A 19922-nucleotide genomic window follows, 5' to 3' on the forward strand; every position below is an offset into this window, starting at 1 on the left:
GCTCTTGCTCAGGCTGGTTTCGAACTCCTGAGCTCAAACAATCCGCCCATCTCGGCCTCCCAGAGAGCTAGGATTACAGGCGTGAGCCACCGCGCCCGGCCTCCCCATATTTTTGATCTGCTATTGGTTGAATCCATGTCTGGGGAACCCGTGGATACAGAGGGCTGATCGTATATACACACACATTTGTCAAAAGTGGTAACTGTGAGCTATGAGATTATAAGCACTTTTTTCTTTCACTGTGTTCTGCACTTTCTTAGTGTTCCTAATGTTGTAATGAAGAAAAACAGAATTCAGCAATTTTTATACTTTCCCTTTGCCTACAGGAAAACAACTGTAACCTAAGTTAACAAAATGAGGACCATCAAACAGGTCAAGTTCTTGAACAGACTTATACAATGTCAAAGCATAAAAGAAAAATGTTGAGTAAAAAAGAACCAAGTAGAAAAAAGTAGAAAGTTCAAATAAAATACTTATCTATTGTGCAGTGTTTTCAACTTTGAAATATCAAAGATAAGAAAATCCTTTTTACCATCTGACTTCTTTATAATTAAGAAACAAAATGCAAGACTAAAAATAATATTTACCAGAAATGAATTTACCAATTAAAGATCCAGAGCACCAGAGATGTGGTAAGAGGGTAATTCAAAAACCGTATTTTATTTTGCCAAAGAAGAGTCAATTCCTTATTTTGCTAGGGTCAATTGTTTATAAATATTAAGTGTTTCTGTTTCAAAAGACTTTTCCCTTTAAGATAATGAAAATATCTTCCTGAAATAACCTGTGTTATTTATAAATACAGAATGCTTATTTTACCTTAGTAACAAAGGGTTTAGAACAGGAAATAAAAGTTTTAATGTTGCTGATTATATTACCTTCAGGAGCAATAGCAGAAGGACAAACTTCTTTGAGGAGATCTCCTAGTGTATGTAATTGTCCATCTGCAGCCACAGGACGAAACAGCTTCTGAATGAAAGGTCGTTCAGTTGTTGTCTATTTGAAAAATGAAAAAATCATTCAGGCAATTAAGTCATTGCTGCTAATTACGGATTAATAAATCATAAATTTTATGTTGGCATTAGGTGATTTCTGATATGGTGTAATCAGAAGTACACAACATCATACATATACTATCACTGTGAAAAATGTTTAACATGATAAATTCAGGTAAATCTAATCTTTAGGAAACAATCAGACAAATCCAGAATGTAGGAAATTCTAAAGACAACTGGCTGGGATTCTTCAAAAAAAGTCAAAGGCATTACAAAAATAAACAAATAAACCCTGGCTGAATACTGGATTGGAGAAGCAAACAAATAAAACTTTAGAAATAAAAGACAGTTTGGGGATAACTGGGAAATAAGAAATGGACATTTGATAATATTATTGAGTTAATGTCAAATTTCTTAGGTATGATAATTGGGACAATCCTTATTTTTAAGAAATTTATGCTCAAGTATTTAGGGATGAAGTGCCAATTTGTATGAAACTTACCTTCAAATGGTAAAAAAAAAAAAGTGTGTGTGTGTGTGTGTGTGTGTGTGTGTGTGTGTGTGTGTGGAGAGAGCAAATGTAGAAAAATGTTAACTGCTGGTGAATCTAGGTAGAAGGTATATGATCTTAGTTTTATTATTTTAGCTTTTCTTTTTGAGACAGAGTCTCACTCTGTCGCCCCAGGTGGAGTGCAATGGCGTCCTCACAGTTCACTGTGACCTCCGACTCCTAGGCTCAAGCTATTCTCCTGCCTCAGCCTTATTTTAACTGTTCTATAGGTTGGAAATTTCTAAAATAGTAGATACAGCCATTTCCTCTGACAAAAATTGTTACTAGCATTATTGTTATAATCCATTGCTAATAATTCCATTGTTTTACCCACTCTCAATATTGTTTCATTTTCCTAAACTACCTCAAAGATGACAATGGCTTTGTCATGACACAGAGAAAAGAGGCTCTGGAATCAGCCAGTGTCTATGAAGTGTCTATGTTTATGTGCTCTATGATCTTGCACCCGGTTTCCTTTATCTGCTAATTTGGGACAGTCCATATCTCTTAAGTTCATTGTGGAAAGACACGAGGAACTGTGTCAAGCACAAAGTAAATAAATAAATATTAAAGAGAATAAAAGCATTTTTCCTCCTCTCTCCCTCTTGTTATTTCAAGATGTTAAGTTTTAATTTTAAGCTTCCTGAAATGAAAAATCCTAAAAACTTATAAGAATAATGTCTTATATTTTATAAGAAGATGATTCCAAACAGCCAAAGACAAATTTTTTGTTTTTAAATCACAGAGGTATACCTCAACATCTTTGACATGACTGCTATAGATTTGATTTAAAGTGCTGATGTAAACTAAAATATAAAAAAAAAATAAATGTGTGAGTAAGCATGTGAGCTACCTCTATACTGTGTATTCAGTGGATACATAATACATTTTAAAAATGGTACTCCAATAATATACTTGAGTGCTTATGGCAATTATGAAAATAAACTGTAGAAAATACTAAAATCTTGGATAAGTAGTATATATTGAATATAACTCAATTCACTTCACTAATTGAACTCTTTAGGGATTTTTTTTTTTTTTTAAAAACATGATCAATATCCTTCAATTTAAGAATCTTATACTTTTTCACACAAGTTGAAACCAAGAACAATATCATGCACAGTCAAGTGATTAAATATGTAAAGATATTAATAATAAGGGTTAGAGGAGTTCAGAGGAAGAAAGAAATGAATAGGGGATGGTAGTAATAATTCAAAATAGCCACCACCCATTTAGAGCTTTCTACCTTCCAGGCCATGAAGAGGCTTTTAAAACTTTTTAGCAAAGGAAGTGACGTTGATGAAAGAGGCTTTTTTCTGAAGGCTAATGGAAAGCAGTGCTGTGCGTGATGACTTGGTTAAGAGGTAAAATCAGGATGACTGGTGAGAGGCTGAGAGAATAAAGCAAGCCTATGTGATGACAAGTGGGACTGGGACAGTAGAAAAGGAGGGGCAAGACTGTATCACCAACTTAAAGAAAAAAGTCAAAATGTACTTCCCATAGACTGACCTGAAAATGACAAAGTCAAAGAAATCTTTTCAAGTTGGAGATCTCATTTATACCTTAATTATCAAAAGAACTGTGAGATGGCTTAGCAATAATTACCTGAAAACAGTACGTTAAGCAAGAAAGGCCAACTAGTCTCAGTTACATATTAAACAACAGAAATTTTCCTCTAGCCCCACTATTGGAAAAATGCCCTGTTATTTCTCTTTTTTCCACTTTCTCCCAAATCTGAGCAGGTATTATAAAGGTAGAACCTTCAACAAACTTTTATACTGTGGTATTTGCTTAGTGGGGAGAAAACCAATATTATTAACATATAGTGACTAAATTCTGTAGAATGGTAACCAAGAAAATCCTCAGCAAAGTGCTGTTTCTCATATAACAAAAACCTTATTTTAGAAGACAAAGACCCAAAATACCCCAACCAAAAATCTAATGAACATTTCCTATTTAATATTTATTATAGAGTACCTTTAAAAATTTAACATTCTTTTCTTAAAAATTTAGTATGCTAGCAAATAGCAATTAAGTACCCGAGTTAAGTCAACAAGGATTATAGAAAATACTCAATTTGGGAAGTTACTAAGGTTTGAATGTTTGCATCCCTCTAAAATTCATGTTAAAACCTCATCCCCATCATGGTGTTATTAAGAGGTGGGGCATTTGAGAGGTAATCAGGTCACGAGTGCAGAGCCCTCATGAACCGGATTAGTGCCCTTAAAAAAGAGGCCCCAGGGAGCTTGTCAGCTCTATTCTGCTTGAGCCACGTAAGGATGCAGCAATAGGTGCCATCTTTGAAGCAGAGAGCAGCCTCACCAGACACCCAATCTAGAGCCTTGACCTTTGACTTCCCAGCCTCCAGAACCGTGAGAAATAAATTTCTGTAGTTTATAGATTACCCAGCCTAAAGTATTTTGTTATAGCAGCCCGAACGGACTAAGACAATTACCCTGAAAACAAAAGCCCTCCACAGACAGATCATGCATTCAAGTATTCTCCAGAAATTCTTAAGGGTAACAGGAATACAGGATAGATTCCTGGAAATTTTTCAACAGATTTCATTAACCCTATGTTGGAGTTTTGCAGAGAAGACTAAATTATACTAAAAAATATTTTAAAAGCTCCAGAAATATTAATTCTGTAAACTCTGACTTAATATACATGAAACTAGACAACACTAACAGTATCTGTGGCAATCTGAATCCATAGCAATCTAGATCTTTAGGTTGACAGACAAGAATGCCACTACAATGGGAATACAGTAAAATACCTGACCTATTTGTAAATATAGATATGTAAATATGAATATGCAAACTATTTCAGTAACTTCCAAGAAACAGTATTACTCTCTCATGAAAACTAACATGACTTGGTAAAGTCATCTTTGAAATTGTCCATGTTACTTTTACAAGTACATAAGTTAGTCATTTCTTAAATACACCAAATGGAATGCAAAATTGATATGCTACTGGCTGCCTGCTCCCCAGCCCTCCTCTACTCATATACCTTCACCAATACAACTTTTTCCTATATGGAAAAGTTATATTATTGATTTACCTTGGAGATATATTGAACAAAAGCGAAGAACCAAATTTGTAAAAATTTTAATTTAAACTTGTGAAATTTTAGTAAATTTTATATATGCTCTTAAACAGTCAAAGAGTAAAACTTAAATTCTTATAAATGCTGTGTGTTATAGTATATTGTAAATTGCTGGCTAATCATATTTAAAATTTATATTCAAGACATCAAATGCAAAGAAAAAGTCTTATTTCAATTATAGCAAAATAGGTTAACCAATATTAACATTAATGTTGATAAAACAAAAAACGCTGGCTTACTATAAAAGGCAGAAAATCAGACAATGTATGGACTTGAAGAGTAGCAGGCACAACCATATCAAAACCGAAATCAGGTTTGAGTCTTAAGAGTTACATAAAGTACATATTACAACACAAAATGCAAGGCAGTTGTTAAAAGAGAATAGGCTTTGAAGCCAGAAATAACTGACTTCAAGTCCTGGTTTTGTCATTTATCCATGAACCTCAGTTTCCTCAATTGTTAAATAGGAACAATAACATACATATGTACACACAAATATGCATACGTATAAATAGAGATAATATCTACACTGTAGAGTTTTTGATATAATAAAATGCACAGCACAATCCTGGCACATAGTAATTTGTAATTTAAAACACATACTACCACCAGGACCACCACAGTTTTATAACATAGTCATGTACATTTTAACTTAGTATTATCCAAATTTAGTAGACTCAAGGTTTTATTTCCTTTTAGTTTCAATTCATTCTCTCTAAGTTCACTTGTCTGTATGCTATTAATAAAAAATCCAGAATCATGAAATTCAGAAGCTTATGTCTGAATGCTTATATGGCAAGGGGAAAAAAGGCAAAGTCACTTTAGGACTACATCCAAAACTAGTCTAGAACTTAACACCAAAGGCGTGATCCATAAAAGGAAATACTGATAAATTAAACTTCATCAAAATAAAAAAAACTTTTGCTTTGGAAAAGATCCTGCGGAAAAAAAGAAAACATAAGCAACAGACAGGGAGAAAATATTTGCAAACCATGTTTCCAACAAACGTCTTCTGTCTTTAAAGAAGACCCAAAATTCAACAGTAAAAAAAAAAAAAAAAACCCCAAAAATAAAACAAGCAAAGAATCCAATTAGAAAATGGGCAAAAAACATAAACAGATATTTTATCAAAGAGGATAATACGGATGACAAATAATCACATGAAAAGATGTTCCATATATCATTAGCCATTAAGAAAATGCAAATTAAAATCATAATGTGATATCACTACATACCTCTAAAATGTCTAAAATAAAAATTAGTGGTAACACCAAATGCTCGTGAGCATGTGGAGAAACTAGGTCACTCATATATATTGCTGGTACAAATGTAAAATGGTACAGTCCCTCAGGAAAAAAGTATGGCTTTTTCTTACAAAATTAAACATGTTGTTACCATATATCCTAGCAATTGTACTCTTGAGCATTTCCAGAGAAATGAGAACTTATGTTCTCAAAACAATTTGTACACAAAATACTGATAGCTACTTTATACATAATAGTCAAAAACTGGAAGCAATCCCAGTGTTACCAGTTGAAATGGATGAATACTTAAACTAACTGTGGCACATCCATATCATGGAATACTACTCAGCAAAAGAGGGGAACAAACTATTGGTACATGCAACAACCTGGATGGATTTTAAGAGAAAAAAGTCAATCTCGAAAGGCTACATACTATATGATTCCACTGACAGAACATTAGTGAAATGACAAAATTTTAGAAATGCAGAACAAATTAGTGGTTGTCAGAGGTTAGGGAGGAGAGAGAATGAGGTAGGTGGCCACAACTATAAAAGGGTAGTACGAGAGAGATCCTTGTATTGGAACTGGTCTATACTTTGAAATTACATATGTGATAAAGATGCACAGAACTAAGTACACACACACACACACACACACACACACACACACACACACAGTGTATGTAAAACCAAGGAAATTTGGGTAAGGTTTCTGGATTAGATCAATGGTAATTTCCTGGTTGTGAGACTGTACTACAGCTATGTAAGATGTTAGCAATGGGAGAAACTGGGTGAATGATATGTAGATCTCTCTGTATTATTTCTTACAACTGCATGTGAATCTACGATTATCTCAAAATGAAAAAGTTCTTTTAAAAAAGGCAACCCCACAAAACTAACTAGCCTAGAGCTTTGCTAATCAAAATGTGCTGAGGACCTGCAGCATCCTGGATATCACCTGGATCTTATTACAAATGCAGATTCTTGGGCCACACCTGGGAATTCCTGAATCAGAATATTTGCATTTCAACAAGATCTCCAAATGATTCATATTTAAAGTTTGAGAAGCACTGATTTACAGCACTGACTTTCAACCTTTTTTCTACTCCGACACATCTGAAGGCCATAAAAAATTCCCATCACAGTTGATCTTTGAGCTTCAAGCCAGTGACAATTAAAAAAACCTTGGACAGTGATTCTCAGCTAAGAATGAGTGAAGAAAAGTGGGGACTGAAGACTCATGTAGGAGGAAAAGTCTCTTAGGTGATTCTGATGAAATGCTTCCTCCACCCTGGCTGAAAAAATCAGCACACAGTTAATTAAAGCTCAAAACAAAAACAATGTGTATAATATCTGAGATCTTTAAAAGACAGAAAATATACATTGTAACAGAGCAAAAGCAATTATTACTATTTTAAAATCTTATAAAAAAGAAAACGTATCAAAATTAAAATCACCAAATAAATGTAGTATCAGTAGCTACTAATAATAGGAGTTACAGTGAGAAACCACTCTAGAATCTTCTAAAGACATCTCATAGTCATGAACTTAATATTTTCAAAACTGACCCTTCATATTTCAAATAATTTATAGCATGGGACAATGATAAGAACATGATACTTAAAGTCAGTCAGAAGATACAAGTTCTAACCCTGGATTTGGCAATTGATTGGTTAGATTCAGTTTATGGTTCAAATCCCAGCTCTGTCAGTTAGCAGTTATGTGACCCTACGTAAGTACTTAAACTTCCTTGTGCCTTAGTTGTTTCATCTGTAAAATGAGGACGTTAACAGTACATACCTCAAAGTTTTTTTGTAATGATTATACAGTTAACTCATGTAAAACATTTAGAACAATGCTTAGGCACATAATAAAAGCTCAAAAAGTGCTGTAATTGTTTTTTATTAAACGTGACTTGATACTCAATAGAATTTTATTGAATATTGTATTGAGTCATAAAACAAGGATGATCATAACAATATATACTAATCTTGTAGTCTACTCTGTTACTTGTTTGCGCTAGTGTTAATTTTGTTGTTTTGGTCATATATACTCTATAATATATAATATGCATTAAAAATGTTGGTTTGTTAAAAATGTCAATTTATAGCCAGAAGGGGATATATCTGGCTCACTGACTAGGGAGTAAAGGGGTCATAAAGAGAAAATCCCATTAGAGTAAAAGGAGATTTTATTCACTAAAACAGTGATAAAAAGTTATGAAAGAGAAAAACAAAAAACCAAAAGGAGTGAAACTTAACAGATGCCCAGTAGATGCATGATACACTGGGTTGTAAAACTTGAAATGCCTTAATTAAAAGTGGACAAGGATGGGGCTGTTGGGAGGTCTCCTACTGACACAGCAGGTAGAATCTAATGATGAGAGGGGCCAAGTTTATTAAAACAGAGCTTGGGCAGAATTACTCTAGTAATAGTACCCAGGTTCAGGATCTCCCAATGACCTGAATCACTGTAAACTGAATCCATAATATCATCTGCTCCAGTGAGCCTCAGATGGACACTCCAGTCTCCTTGCTTGAGCTGAGGAAAGAAATATTATATTGATAGTTCATACATGTTGCATTTTTCAAGGTGTAGTAACAAGTTTTGATATCATCAGCTACTATGTATGAATATGCTTTAAGTCCTTTGAAATAGGGTGGTGATTTACGACATTTATAGTAAAATTTATTTGATTTACAAGGATTGCTTAAGAGGATTTTACGTGTTAGATTCTCAGGTGTTTAAATAAAATCAGTTATACTAAATTACAACTGGAAATAGCAATGTCTATTTATTGATTAATCAAGAATGTAATTAGATTTGTTTATATATGTAGTACTATATGTTAAGAACTAAAAATTAAATCTAGAAAAGGGATGGATTTAGAAATATCAAGAAGTACAAAACAATGCTCTTTTTATAAAAAAAATTACTATATTAAAAAGTACCATAAATTGAACTGAAAGGCATTAGAAAAACTAGGTTTTACAATTAACAACTCAAATAAAACACAAATAACCGTAAGTATGACCATTAATGCACAAAAGCTACCTTCCAAAATTAAAAACCCCATTATCAATTACTAGGGCCATCCAATCAGTATATTTTCACTTGACACACACTTTTAAAGTAATGAACCAAATCTACTATTTTTGAAAAGGCTAAATAATAAAGTGAAGCTTCAGTACTGAAATGGTGACAATGATGAATACCAATAAAAGCTTCTTACAGATCCTTAGTAAAAAAAAAAAAAAAAAATCCACAATGTAATACAGTACATTGTAATTGCTGAAATTTCATTAATAGTAGTAATAGGCAATACAATGATATAAAGATGGATAAACTACAATGAAGAATATTGTTTTTATTCCCTGCCTATATTTAAGAAAAGCTTTGAGGCCAGGCGCAGTGGCTCACGCCTGTAATCCTAGCACTCTGGGAGGCCGAGGTGGGCGGATTGTTTGAGCTCAGGAGTTCGAGACCAGCCTGAGCAAGAACAAGACCCCGTCTCTACTAAAAATAGAAAGAAATTAGCCAAACAACTAAAATATATATATATATAAAAATTAGCCGGGCATGGTGGCGCATGCCTGTAGTCCCAGCTACTCGGGAGGCTGAGGCAGGAGGATCACTCGAGTCCAGGAAGTGGAGGTTGCTGTGAGCTAGGCTGACGCCATGCCACTCTGGCCGGGGCAAGAGAGTGAGATTCTGTCTCAAAAAAAAAAAAAAAAGAAAAGCTTTGAGATTGCTTCTAACAAAAGCATAGGTATAAGAACAATAACAACAAAAACTAACATACAAGCAGCTTGGATAGACTTATTCTAACAGTAGTTAGGTCCAGGATCTCTGACTAATGATCAGAAGGCAGGGATAAATTATGCCAGAAATCTTCATTCATTAAAGATTTAATATGCATTTACTAGGGTATCACTGTGCTAGGTGATAAAAAGATGAATAACACACATTAAAAAAATAACTGATACAGTGTTAAGTGATAACAGAAATATGTACAAAACGCTATGAGAGAAAATTACAAAGCCTGAACCAAAATTTAACTCTGTACTCTTGGCAGCTAGAGCAAAAATAAAACAAACAAAAAAATCATAACTAGTTACATAATTTCATTTTCCAGGAGCTGAAGATATAGGTACAAAGTAAAACATGCTAATTGTGGTAGAATGTAAAATATTAAAGCAGCAGGGAGTTTCAAAAGATGAAAACAAAAGAGGGACTATGGAAGGTCTTCAAGTTTCCAGCTTGAAATAGATAACATTTTTTAAAATAGAGAAAGAGATACGGCTATTTCAGTATTAAGAGGGCAGCTGGAATATAACGGTATTTGTGAGAAATTAGTGGATAAGAAGAGAAAAGTGAGCTACAGGCCAGAGACTATAGCGCTTGGAATGTCAAATGTAGTGAATTTATTAATAACAAAAGTTTGGTTGGAATCCCAACTCCCAACACAACTTACTGTGTATCTACGGCAAATTGTATCAACCTTTAAGAGTTTGTTTCTCAATCTGAAAAATGGGGGAATTTACATCTTTGAATGATTGCTGTGATAATTAATGAGACGAAATATATAAAATAATGTAACAGGTGCTTAATAATGATGAGTTCTTTTCATTCTTCTCTTTTAAACTGTCGTTAAATGTGGAATCAAAGAAAGGTAACAGTATTTAGTTGTTACAGAACCAATTAGAGAAAGAATGAAGAATAATTGGTATTCAACCTTCAGTTTCCTTTGAAGTTTTGTTAATTAGAATAAATATTAGGTGGCACAAAGAAAAAGAAAACAGTGTTACACAGGATATGCTGCCAGACTTTACCAATAATGACACATGATATATGCTTCAAACTGTCACATGCATACTCGGCTTAAAACATATTCATGCATGTCAAATTTTACATCACACGCTTTTCAAAAGAAGGCTCATATTAAAATTAGTTTAAGAATATACACAATTACAATACCTCATCAAATAAAAAGAACAGACCATTTTCAAACGAATGCTTTTAAACCTTCTCAGTAAACAGTCTTTTGGTGGTGGGAAGTGGGGAGCAGGGAGTGGGTGGGCGAGAGTCTGTGCCACTTCACCAGACTGCTTTTATCCCTTATATATAGGGAAATAGGAGACTTGAAAATAAGCACTTCTGTAGTTATGCTACGAGCATCTGAAGCCCACTTTTAATATTCCTGACAACACTAAAAAATAATAATTAACATTTGAAAAGCTGTCATTATTATGGTCAGGACACTTTATCCCCAAAGCAGAAGTGTCTTAACTGACACTATGATTAAATGAAAGAACCCATCAGAATTATATCCACAATCTGGTTGGAAGTTTACGTTTTGTCTTATTTAAAACATTATATTTATTATAATTCTGTCCAGACAATGCCAAATATATCCTGTCATACAAAAAGTTGAGACAAATTTTCTTTAATACAGGCAACAGTTTTTGTCCTCCTCATATCCTGTGACTGACTAACACGTGTTATAGGGAAGCCCTATTTCCCTACCTTAAGATTGGGATCAATTTGATGCTGTTTATAAATCCGTTTGTAGAACAAATTATGTTGCTTTTAAATTTTTATATGAAATTATCAGTAGAGTGGCCACAGGAGAAGTTTCATATAAAAGGACTAGGATTGACATTTTTAGTAATAATTATGTTAGTTCTTCTAAAATTTCTCCCAAAAAATTTCAAAATCATACCCAGGGAATCACAGTTTAAATTTCATTATATATAATAGCTCTAAAATATCTTTGCTAATTTTATCCAAAGCCACACTAAAAAGGCTAATACAAGAATAATGTAATTAATAAACTATTTTCTTGTGAAGAATCAAAGGGCACTTTTGCATATGAACATGTTCTATCTTTATGGTAAACTTATATGAAATAATTAAGCATTTTTCATTAGTACAAATAAAGAAATCAAAGTAGCAAGAAATGTCTGAGTAAAAGGAGCTGTGCTGACCTCAAAAGTGAAATTCTGTTCTCTTGATGCCCAGTCAACTGTCTTACCCAGGAGAAAAGTGATTCTAAACCTGGGCTAGGAGCTAGTGAAGCTCTACAAAGAAACCCTCACCCCTCTGAGCACGGTCTAGGGGTTTTACAGTGAATGCTAAAGTTTATAACGTGAGAGCGTTTATTAAAATTCTTGTGAAATTTTTAGAAGGAGAAAATAAAGGCAGGTGATATTTTACAGATTTCCACTGCTTATGTAATCTGCTGATTGAGAAATTAAAAAAAATAGCACTTTATTACTATGAAAAATGTATGAAAAAAACAATGTAGCAAAACTTTACAACTCTAAAAAGAAAACATAAAGGAAATCCTTGTGGCCTTAGATTAGGAAATGGTATCATAGATAGGACAACTCTGAAGCAAAAGCAACCAAAGAAAAAAGAGACAAACTGAACTTCATCAAAAGTTAAAACTTCTGTTTTTCAAGGACATCAAGAAAATGAAAAGAAGAGAAACTCCACAGAATGAGAGGAAATATCTGAAAACCATGTATCTGATAAGGGAACAGTGTCTATAATATATAAAGAATTCTTACAACTTAACAATAAAGAAAAAAATAACCCAATTTAAAAATGAGCAAAGGATTTGAAGATATTTCCTCTAAGAAGATATATAAATGGCCAGTTAAGCACACGAAAAGAGAAGTGAAAATATTATGTATGCCACTCAAAAATTTGTACATAGATGTTTATTGCAGCATTTCTTCACAATAGCCAAAAAATGGAAACAATCCACTGCCCATCAATTAGTGAATGGATAAGCAAAATATGATATTGCTGCACAATGGAATATTACTAGGCCACAAAAAGAATTATGTACCGATACACGTTACAACATGAATGCTCCGTGAAAATACTATGCAGTAAAAAAAGCTGGACACAAAAGGCTGTATATAATTCTAACTATAATTCTAACTAAAATGTCCAGAATAGGCAAATAAACAGACAGAAAAATATATGAGTAGTTGTCAGGGGCTGGAGGGAGGGGGAACTGAGAAGTGATGAAAATGTTCTGGAATTTTATATTGTTGATAGTTGCATAACTCTGTGAATATTCTAAAAAATCACTGAATAGTATGCTTTCAAAGAGTGATCTTAACGGGATATGGTGGCATGCGCCCATAGTCCTAGCTACTCAAGAGGCTAAAGCAGCAGGATCACTGAGCCCAGGAGTTCCAGGCCATACCATGCTATGACTGTGCCTATGAATAGCCACTGCACTCCAGCCTGGGTGACAAATGAGACCCCATCTCTAAAAAAACGAATAAACACACAAAAGGGTGACCTTTATGGTATTAGAATTATACTTTAATAAAACTGTTATTTATTTTTTTAAAAGTCCTCATATAGGTGGTAAGGGGGAGTCCTTCTGAGGTGATGGTTCAGCTTCATCAGTGTTTAATTTACAGCTATGCATTACACCATACGTTTGTTTTATGTGTGAGTTTTTAAAACAATAATTATATTTCAAAATAAATTTTTAAAAAATTTAAAGGAGGTCAAGAGCCCCAAAACAACAAGATATATTCCTACCCTCATCAATTCAGAAAAATTACAGGTTTTTTTCCTTAAGAAGTTGTATAACATTATGGCAATTTCAAGTTATTTCAGGGAATTTAAATAACTGCCCTAATTCTTTACCAAAACTCATTTAATACTCATGTTCTGGATGCTTAAATGAAAATAATAAGTTTTAGAATTATAAAATACTAGTAAAAAAGGGAAGCTTTACTAAAATATATACATAATTTCATTATAAGGGGTAATATGAACTAGAAGTACCAAATACAGTGTCTGGATCATCAAAAACATCCTTATTAAAAAACTGTTCCCCAGATTGTGGACTCATTCTGTCTACTGTTTCTGAGCTTTCCCATAACCCTCTCCACCACAGTTAGTGTAGCCAAGGAACTCCTCATCTTCTTCCTTCCTTCCTTCCTAGCTGATTCCCACCCACATTGCTGTGAAATGAATGGGGAAGAGAAACTCTACAGTACGGTAAGAGGGAACTTTTCCCCTTGCAGATCCTTAAATTAGAATCTGGAAATAACAAAAGAACAGTGCTATAAATGTAAGTTAGGGTTTACAAAACTGATATCATAGTTCCATTTCACTATTACTTACATGGCCTATCCTAGGAAGTTAACTATTATTTACAATTTAAGTACCTATCTCCACAAAAAAAAATTCATATTTTTCGGACACTATATGAAGAGGGGACTGTCTACAGACAAAGTAGGTTGATGTACCCTAATTTTTATTTCAAGATAATAATAATCTAGTACCACCAATTTAGCAAGTCAAATTATAGGTTTCTTTTCCAAAACAGAAGTTTTATTTTAAAACTATTTTAGTATAAACATTTTGTTATTTAGTACACTGAAGTGATGATTTTTAAATAGGGTTCTAAGACAGTATACATCAAAGGTTAATGTAATTCTGTGTAATTTAAGTGAGTTTATCCATCTGAGAAATAGAAAAGAGACTGTGGTGAGGGTTTGAGTAAGAGGCATTCGGTTTCAAAGAATTCACTAACAAAAGAGGATACAAGTTGTAGCTAAAAGCTATCATCACTGCACTTATTTTAAAGCCTTCTCAGGAACCAGGTCTTAAAAGATGATAAACTTAGCCTCATGAATAATTATCAATCTAACTACAGAAATGAGTGGAAGACTGTGGTGTTCCAATTTTAAATATGGTGCTTTATTCAAAGAATTTTATTTAAGGCTTCAAAAGTGGCATCATCATTCCCCAGAATTAATATGGTTAAATGAAACCTTCCTTATTACACAAAAAATGAATTAGAATATTTAACGGGAACATTGTTAAAACACTCCAAAGTAATAAAACTATTCAAAGTACATGTGATACAGCTTAGAAAGGCATGTACGTCAAAAGTATTAAAAACTCTAAAATGATAATGTGTTGGGGAAAAACAAATTTGTTAGTTCTATGACATTAAATATTCCTCAAGCAATGCAAACAGCAGTTCAAGTTACACTTTGATGTGTAGATCCTTTTGAAAGCTACTCTACCCTGTTTTATATGAAGCATCTGTAGCTAAAATGAACACCTAGTGAAGAGTACGGATGCTGCATTACATAAGCAGACGTCAGAACTGTCCCAAGCTGATTCTAAGTTACTTTAAACATGTACGCAGAGTCAGAAATTAACTACGGCTTATTCTTAGAAGTAACAGATAATTATCCTCATCACGATGAAAAGGATTTTAAATGTAAGCTAATCGAGGTATTTTTCCTTTAGCACGGCTCTGCTTTTAAAAGTAAACTTCAAAAGTTTAATTAAAACAGGAAATGCTTTACTGTGTAGCAAAAACACTTCTCAGATTAGTGAGGCAGAAAAGGGAGGATTCTGCAAGGGAGGAAAGGTGGGACTAAACGTAAAGAAAAAAGAAAAAGGAAGAAGGGAAAGGAAAGAGAAAAGAAAGAAAGACCAAGAGGAAAGAAAGGCGTTTTGAAATACATTATTTTTTTCAAATATTATAAATTCTTTTCTTTCATATATATGAAATAATCTAGTTCCTCTTATCTGTGTTGAAAAACTTAAGACAAAATGTTAAGGGTAAGTACTACATTGGATTTCTGGGTCTTTAGCACTGAAAACATGTTATTTCTTAAAATACCTTTTTCTACATTTCATATGTAATTTCTATTTACAAATGTTATGAAGACAAGTTTAATATGATGCAAAACATGGTTAAATGAAGTTCAATAATAAGTAACATACATTACTTTGGCTTCCAAAATTTCATGAACATTAATTCCGCCGCATATCTAATACAGTCAGCCCTCCATATGTGCGGATTCTGCATCTGTGGATTCAACCAAGTGCAGATCAAAAATATTTCAGAAAAAAAATCTGCGACTTCACTAAATACGAAGAGTTTTTTTCTTGTCATTATTCCCTAAATACAGTATAATAACTATTTATGTAGCATTTACATTGTACTAGGTATTACTCGTAATCTAGAGATGATGACAGGGGGATGTACATAGGTTATACACAAATAACTGTGTCATTTTATATAAGGGACTCAAGCATCTGTGGATTTTGGTATCCAATGGAAGTCCCGGAACAACTCCTCCACGGATATTGAGACACAACTGTATATAAAATCACTCTTCAGTGAATTCAATAATCATTTTAAACCCTCAGCTTACTAATTCATATAATTTCACAACTATTAGGTCCTTAAGCATAAAATGTCTGATTTCCTTAAGTACTACGTTTGACAGTTGATATCTCTGACATTTCACTTTGACGTTTCTTGAGTTTTTTCCTATTGTGACGGTATATCCTCAGTCTTTCAGACATATGTTTTGGCTTGTGATTATCTTTCACGTTTTTTTCTTTAGAGCAATTTTTGTGAAACCATGGATAAGTAAAAAATTTATGTTATTTTTGAATATGAGTTCCACGATGTAACCAGTGCAGTGCAGACAGCTCGAAGTATCAGTGAAGTGTTTGGGAAGAACGTGGCTAATGAACGCACAGTACGTCAATGGTTTGAGAAGTTCCATTCTGGTGATTTTAATTTTGAAAGTGAGCCACATTGGGTGACCTGAGACCAAGGTGGATAATGATGAGCTGAAAGCTGTAGTGGAAGCAAATCCATCTCGACCAATTCGTGAATTAGCAGCAACATTTGACATTACTATTCCAACAATACTGGACCATTTGAAACAAGTGGCAAGATAAAGAAGCTGGACAGATGGGTACTGCATGAATTAAATGAGCATCAGAAGAGAAATTGTCTTGATGCTTGCCCTTTTTTGCTGTCACAACTTAAAGGCAAACCATTTCTACACCATATTGTTACGTGAACAATGGCTGGATAAAGATGAAGTGCCAAAACACAGTCCAAAACTAAATATTCATCAAAAAAAAAAAGCTAATGGTGTCTGTTTGGTGGTCCAGAGCTGGTATTATCCACTACAGCTTCATGAAATCTGGTCAACTGATGACAGCAGATGTCTACTGCAACCAACTGGATGAAATGATAAGGATACCTGTGATTAAACAACTGAGATTGGTCAATAGAGACAGGCTAATCCTCTTGCAAGACCACATGTCACAAAAAACAACGCTGCTCAAATTACAGAAGCTGGACTTGGAAACTCTCTGTCATCCACCATATTCACAAGACCTTGCGCCAACTATCAGTTTTTCCAGGCTTTGGACCACTTCTTGCAAGGAAAAATATTCAATTCTCAACAAGCTGTGGACAACGCCTTTCGTGATTTCATCACCACTCGCTTTCCAGGCTTCTTTGCTGCTGGCATAAACAAGATACCCTTAAAATGGCAAAACTGTGTCGATAATTTAGGCACATACTTTGATTAATTGTACTGCTTCCTGTTTGAGATGTAATAAACTAAACTTTTAACTGGAAATCGGACATTTTATATTTAATGACCTAATGATACAATTTTAATTAATTTATGTTATATACATAATTGTGTAACAACATATATATGGTGACTTTCATGAAAAGATCACACCCAGGGTAGAAATATGATCCACTCAAATATGATTTCCAAATATGTGTTCCAATCTTGTTGAACTTAATTATAATCAGACTCGTCATTGCATTGATAGAGACCCTTCTCTACCCCTCTAAGCAATACACTCAAACAGTGGCTCTTTGAACCAACACTGACCCTCCTTTACATTGATAGCTTTTGTTAAAGCAGACTGTTGCAAAGTACATACTCTTCAGGACAGAATATATTTTGTAAAATGCTCCTAAGGCATCAAAGTCAGATAATACAATTGAATGTTTATACTAGATTATATTTCTTAGCAGAGAATTAACATTTTAATACCTCATAATCAATCTGCAAAAGAAGCAACTTGCCTACTTAAAGATTTCAGGGGTTTTAAGTATGTATATGTCGATATCTCTTTCTATATGTAATATCAATAAATCAGTGCACGCAACAGTATATCTATAAATGTATCTGTACTTATATCATCTCCTTAGTACTTATTATTATAAACAGTCTGCATGGATCACAAAGCAAAAGTATCATGTAAAATCCCATAAAACCTTGAACATTAAAAACAAAATAAAAAAACAGGTATCACCCAAGAGTTGAGGCACATACTTTATCAGAGAGTATGATACCCTGATATGGAATGTCAAACAAAATTGTCCAGGCTCAGATCAGAAATAAAGAATTGGATATTAGTCTCTGCATTTTTAAACTGACTTTTCCTTATAATATTCCTGAATGATCACCCTGTGTATTACTTACTTGAAATTATTAGCAAGTAGTTATTTTAAAAGTATGAATAATTAGACCAAAAAGCAACTCTCATATTTACCCAAAGAAGAAACCACTACTAAGTATCAAAGCCTAGTAATTCTGTTCTTAACAGACAGGTGTTGTGTGTTCTGGCATGTTATATGAAAATCATTTATGAGAAGAACAGAAAAAAAATGAGAAGGTAGTTTTCACTATTGGAATAGGTAAGTGATTAAGCAGATTTTTCTTACAGCATGAAATTGTCAGTAGACTGAACGATCACCCCAATGGGCATTCTGGATGTTGGCATTCTCTGTGATGGAAAGAAAAGTGGCTGAAAAAAAAATGTGACAGTGATACAAAGAAACCAATTTGGGTCTTAGAGATTTTTTTGAATAGTAAATTTGAAGGCATGAACATTCTTTGGACAGGGACTAAGCTTAGGTTTTTAACTGCCAAGACTGTTTTAGGACAGCAGTAAATTGAGAAACCCATCTCAGTCAGTGAAAAATGGAAGGACTGAAGTCAATCATTAAAGCAGCAACAAGACTCTTGACTAACTGTCCTAAGGTATAGTTACCTCCGGCATGTACTACCAGGGTGACAATTCTTCCAAGAAACTCTGTAACAGTAACTGTAACCTGAGGTGCTTCAAAAACTAAACAAACCAGGGAGTAACCTTAATTTTAAAATATTTTCTTCTAAAAGTTATACATTGAGATCTTATTTTGTGATATGAACACTACTGAAAAGCTATAGAATAGCTCTATTTTCAACAGTTATAACATTTTAAGTCATCTTGCATTCAACACAAGCTTTTACCAAACTTCAAAACTGACCAATGGAAGTCTAATGTATTTTTACTATATCTACTCATATTCTCAAAGAGTTATTAAGTAGAAGTAAAATTATCAAAAGGTGAGAATGAGAAAAACAGTTAAGACAGTAAGGTTAATTTTTACATGTGTTAGACTAGACTAGCATAATCAAAATACTAAGTATCTTACTGTAAACAAGAATTTCTTTTCATAGATAGCTTAAAGACTCTTTTTAGTGAAATAATTAAAACTATCTCATTCACAATCTTTTAAAATGAGGTGTTTACTATTTTGGCCTCTAAAATTACCCCATATTACTATATGCGTAAGCATGGAGAATGAAGTTTATTTTATTCCTAAATTTGAGAGTTCATTCTTAACATGATCACTAAAAATTTCCTTATTGATAATTAGAGAAAAAGAACTTTATGTAAATAAAAGAGAAAAATGCCCCACGATTTTAGATGTTTCAAGCTCTTCACACCAAAGGGAAGACACTACATTTTTTTACTACATTTTTACGTTCTGTCCACGTATTTTCTCTAGTAGAAGAAAATGTGCCGAAGGCAGGAAGCAGTATCTGGCACTCAATAAAGTATTTAATAAGTGTTAATGCTATTGTTATTATTCATCTATAAGTTACCCTAATATTTTTTAATATTAAAAACGCCAAATGCAACAATGGCCTAGCTTAGTAAAACAAATTAGTAATGAGAAAATGTTTATTTCATTTAATGACTTTAGTAGTTTAGGATAACACCATTAACTTTGCATATTTTAATTTCTCTAGTTATAAATTAGGAACAACATTTGCCATCAGATTACCTGTGTTATTTTGAAATTAATGAAGAAAAATTTTAAAAAGCTCTAATAAATAATCTTTGCTCTCATCAAAATGGTAAATTA

General features: G+C 33.3%; 1 protein-coding gene across 6 annotated transcripts in view; it reads right to left on the reverse strand.

Moving 5' to 3' along the window:
- Nucleotides 1–19922, reverse strand: part of ATG5 (autophagy related 5) — a 126646-nt gene that overhangs the window by 14800 nt on the left and 91924 nt on the right. For all 6 annotated transcript variants that reach the window (XM_012651207.1, XM_012651206.1, XM_012651203.1 and 3 more), the window contains one exon: nt 876–993. In XM_012651207.1, the coding sequence (XP_012506661.1) occupies nt 921–993 (73 nt within the window). In that variant the 3' untranslated portion in view covers nt 876–920. The remainder of the gene's footprint in view (nt 1–875; nt 994–19922) is intronic.

Source organism: Propithecus coquereli, unplaced genomic scaffold (genome assembly GCF_000956105.1).
Source record: "Propithecus coquereli isolate 6110/MARCELLA unplaced genomic scaffold, Pcoq_1.0 Scaffold35, whole genome shotgun sequence".
In the NCBI taxonomy this organism is placed as follows: Eukaryota; Metazoa; Chordata; class Mammalia; order Primates; family Indriidae; genus Propithecus; species Propithecus coquereli.